General features: G+C 56.9%; 1 protein-coding gene across 2 annotated transcripts in view; it reads left to right on the top strand.

Moving 5' to 3' along the window:
* DLG3 (discs large MAGUK scaffold protein 3) overlaps positions 1–3,167 on the top strand; it is a 104,190-nt gene that overhangs the window by 50,307 nt on the left and 50,716 nt on the right. For both annotated transcript variants that reach the window (XM_019521253.1, XM_019521252.1), the window contains exon 8: positions 70–229. In XM_019521253.1, coding sequence (XP_019376798.1) covers positions 70–229 — 160 coding nt within the window. The remainder of the gene's footprint in view (positions 1–69; positions 230–3,167) is intronic.

The following is a 3,167-nucleotide window of genomic DNA, read 5'->3' as shown; positions in this document are numbered from 1 at the left end:
CCCAGGCCAGCGCCACTGGGCAGGCTCTGAGATTTCAGCTCCTGATTTTGTCTTTTCCTTTCCCTGCAGCCTTCTCAGCCCTGGCTGATAACCACATAAGCCATAACTCCAGTCTGGGTTACCTGGGCGGCATTGAGAACAAGCCTGCCTACCCAGCACCCCCGCAGGTGACCCCATCCAGGTACTCGCCCATCCCTCGACACATGATTGGGGAGGAGGACTTCACCAGGTGAGTCGGGGCCGCAGGGTGCTGAGCTTTCTCGCCCAGCACAAAGCCCCTGTTTATCTTCAAATGTCCGTGGGACAGCTGCGGCTCCCTTAGGCCACGCACGGCTCTGTCCGTGGAGCTCAGCGCCCCGATACCAAGCCAGACGCAGCGTCAGTGGAGGCAGCCATGCAGGGGTCCTGATCGCTCTGTTTCCCCCATCTTTCCCATTCCCTTTTTTCCCCGTGCTCCTCTCTTTATCTTTGAACTGTCCTGGGACTTGCGCACCCCCATGTTCCTGCTTCTGGATTTTTCATTTACTTCATTTTGAAATCTGAGTTGCTTTGTGCTCTCGTGGTGGTGCCCAGCAAAGGTGACAGGCCTGCCTCCCGCTCTGCCGTGGGGCCAGTGCCGGATCCCCTGGAGGTGATACTGTGGTCCTTGGTGATGTTAGTGGTGGAAAAGCACTGGCAGCCCGTGTGCACCTCTTCTTCCTGGGCCATGCATGCACTTCTGCTCTGTGAGCCCTGGTTTTAAGGAGTCCTTTATGGACTCAGCTGCCTGAATTCATTTCAGGGGGTTCATGGAGTGGGGGCTCAGGCAAAGCACATCTCTTTATTGACTTGTATTGCCCTGGCATCTGAAACCCAACTGGTGTGGGAGCTGTGCTGTGACTTGTGCGACCTTTGCTGGGGCCTGTCACTACTGGAGTGTTTGCAGCAGCCAAGGCTCAGGTTATTGCAAGCTGTTTCCTGCTTTCTGTCTTCTCCATGAGTAGCAGCTCCTACGTTCTCAGGTCAATGATGGCAGCTTCAAAACCATGCGATGCTTATGGCTTTCAGATCATGCAGTGATGTTCTGCCCTTGGCTCTGCCAAGGTAATTGCAGTCCCTGTAGTGAGAGTACAGCAGCACCCACTCCCTATGCTGCTAAAAGCTGCAATTTTGGGGTGTCCATTACCAGCGGCATGGTCAGGTTGTTTTATCGGGGCAGGTTGCTCTCATCGCCACCTGGGCTGTGTGTGTGTCAGCTGCTGTCATTTGGGGGAACAGACAGGGGCTAAATCAGCCTCTCTGCTCCTCTCCACACTCCTCCCCTCTGCCCCTGAGCACAACAGGCAAGAGACACATGCGGGGTCTGGCTGCCGGCGTGGTGCCGTGCTGGTTCCTGGCCACTAGAGGATGTTACCGCATTCTTCAGAGGACGTTGGGCGAGAGCACAGACGTGCGAGAGGCTCTGGGGATGCCCTGATGGAGAAACACTGAGTGAGAGTGACACGCCAGTGCTGGCTGCTGTTTCCCAGGCCTGGCCCAGATTGTCCAGGCTTTGATCCATAGCATGTTGCTGTGTCCCGGGCTCTGCCTGAGCAAGCCGCCTCCCTGGGCTGTGCCAGTTTCTCTCCATCTCCGTGAGCCGGCCTTCAGCGCTGGCAGCCCACCATGTCCCTCTCAGCAACCCTCAGAGCACCCGCATCATGCCCCTGCTCTGCAGCACTGTGCACGGCTTCCTCCTCACCTCCTCTAGCAGGAAGGGAAGGCAACATTGCCAAACGCACACTGTGTGTGCATGAAACCTGCGGGCAGCGAGAGCACCCTGCGGCACCCAACGTCCGCACAGAGGCCAGTGCAGTCTTCGAGGGCACTTCACAGCTGCTTGACAAGACATCGCCTCTCCACCAAACGGTAGTGTCAGAAGAGGATTGCTAGCCCTTTCCTGCCAGCCATCGGGGTCTGAGTCAGCCCTGACCCCGTGGCTCAGGCTGGGGCTGCGGCGCAGCCCTGCAGTGAGTGGCACCACTCCAGTCAAGTTAGAAATGACCCTTAGAGCCCACTGTGCTGCTAGAGGTATCTCTGTCCTGACCCCTTGTAGGTATTAATGATCCCCTTGTATCGTCTTGAATGTGGGGCTGTAACGTCATACTGAGAATCCGCCCCCGGGGGTAGCTTCCTGCCCCTCCCCCAGGGGTGTAAGAGAAGATTCCTGATCATCATTCTGGCCTGTTGCACTGAACAAAAGACATCCTTCCTTATCCTCCTTTTCTGAACTCTTGTCCGAGTCCTTATAGTGTGGCCACAGCCAGAGCACCCTGCACCTTCCTTGCAAGCATCTGGTACCAGCCATTGTGTGAGCGGATGCTGGACTTGTCACCGGGCTCTGGGCTGAGGCAGAACAGCCGTTCGTTTGTTCCTGTTTTCATTTTCTCATGCACGGGGAGCAGTGCATCCAGGCTGGGCTGCCATCTGCTCACAGGCCTGGCACTGCAGTTCAGAGGTCTGGTCTGCTCCTAGTCACTTGGAGAGCTACCATCCGAAGGTGATTCCCAGGGCACACAGCGCTTCGTACTGGGCTCAGCGGTGCACCACCAGCAGCACTATCCTGCAGAAGCAGTGACCATCATCCGTTGAGTTGCACTGGAGATGGGGGCTCTGAGGAGACAAGGAACAGAACGAAGAGGCCTTTCCAGCCCCCGGAGAAGAAATGGACTCTGATGGCATGGAAAATCCTGAGAGAGTTTTCCTTTCTAAAGCTGGTGAGCAAGACACAAGGCAGGGCTGCAGTGACATGGCCAGATCTCCACTTGCAGCTTATTGTCTGCAGCACGATCTCCCTGGCAAGCCAACCTCCAATGAGCAGGAGAAACAGCTCTTGTACGTACCATTGCAGAAAGCCTTGTGCAGGGGTCAGTTCAGAGCTGCTCTTTGCACTGCATAGCCAAAAAACTAGAGAAGCCCCAGATGGGGAAGGCACCGGTTTCTTCTGGGGAGCAGTCTCCTTCCTGCAAGCTGAGCATGTGGCTAGGAATTAAGGCCGCTGCCGCTCGGAGCTGTGGGGCAGGTCTCCTTCCCAGTGGCTCCACAGCAGCAAGGGACCCCCTGGCTTCTGCAACACCCGCTGCCTCTGGGGGCCAGGGTGAGTGGGGCCAGAGCCACCCCTCCCTTCTCCCAGGCAAAGCCTCCAAGCC

This window comes from Gavialis gangeticus, unplaced genomic scaffold, assembly GCF_001723915.1.
Source record: "Gavialis gangeticus isolate Ggan-Ray unplaced genomic scaffold, GavGan_comp1, whole genome shotgun sequence".
Classification (NCBI taxonomy): domain Eukaryota; kingdom Metazoa; phylum Chordata; order Crocodylia; family Gavialidae; genus Gavialis; species Gavialis gangeticus.
This window is presented reverse-complemented; position numbering and strand designations above follow the sequence as displayed.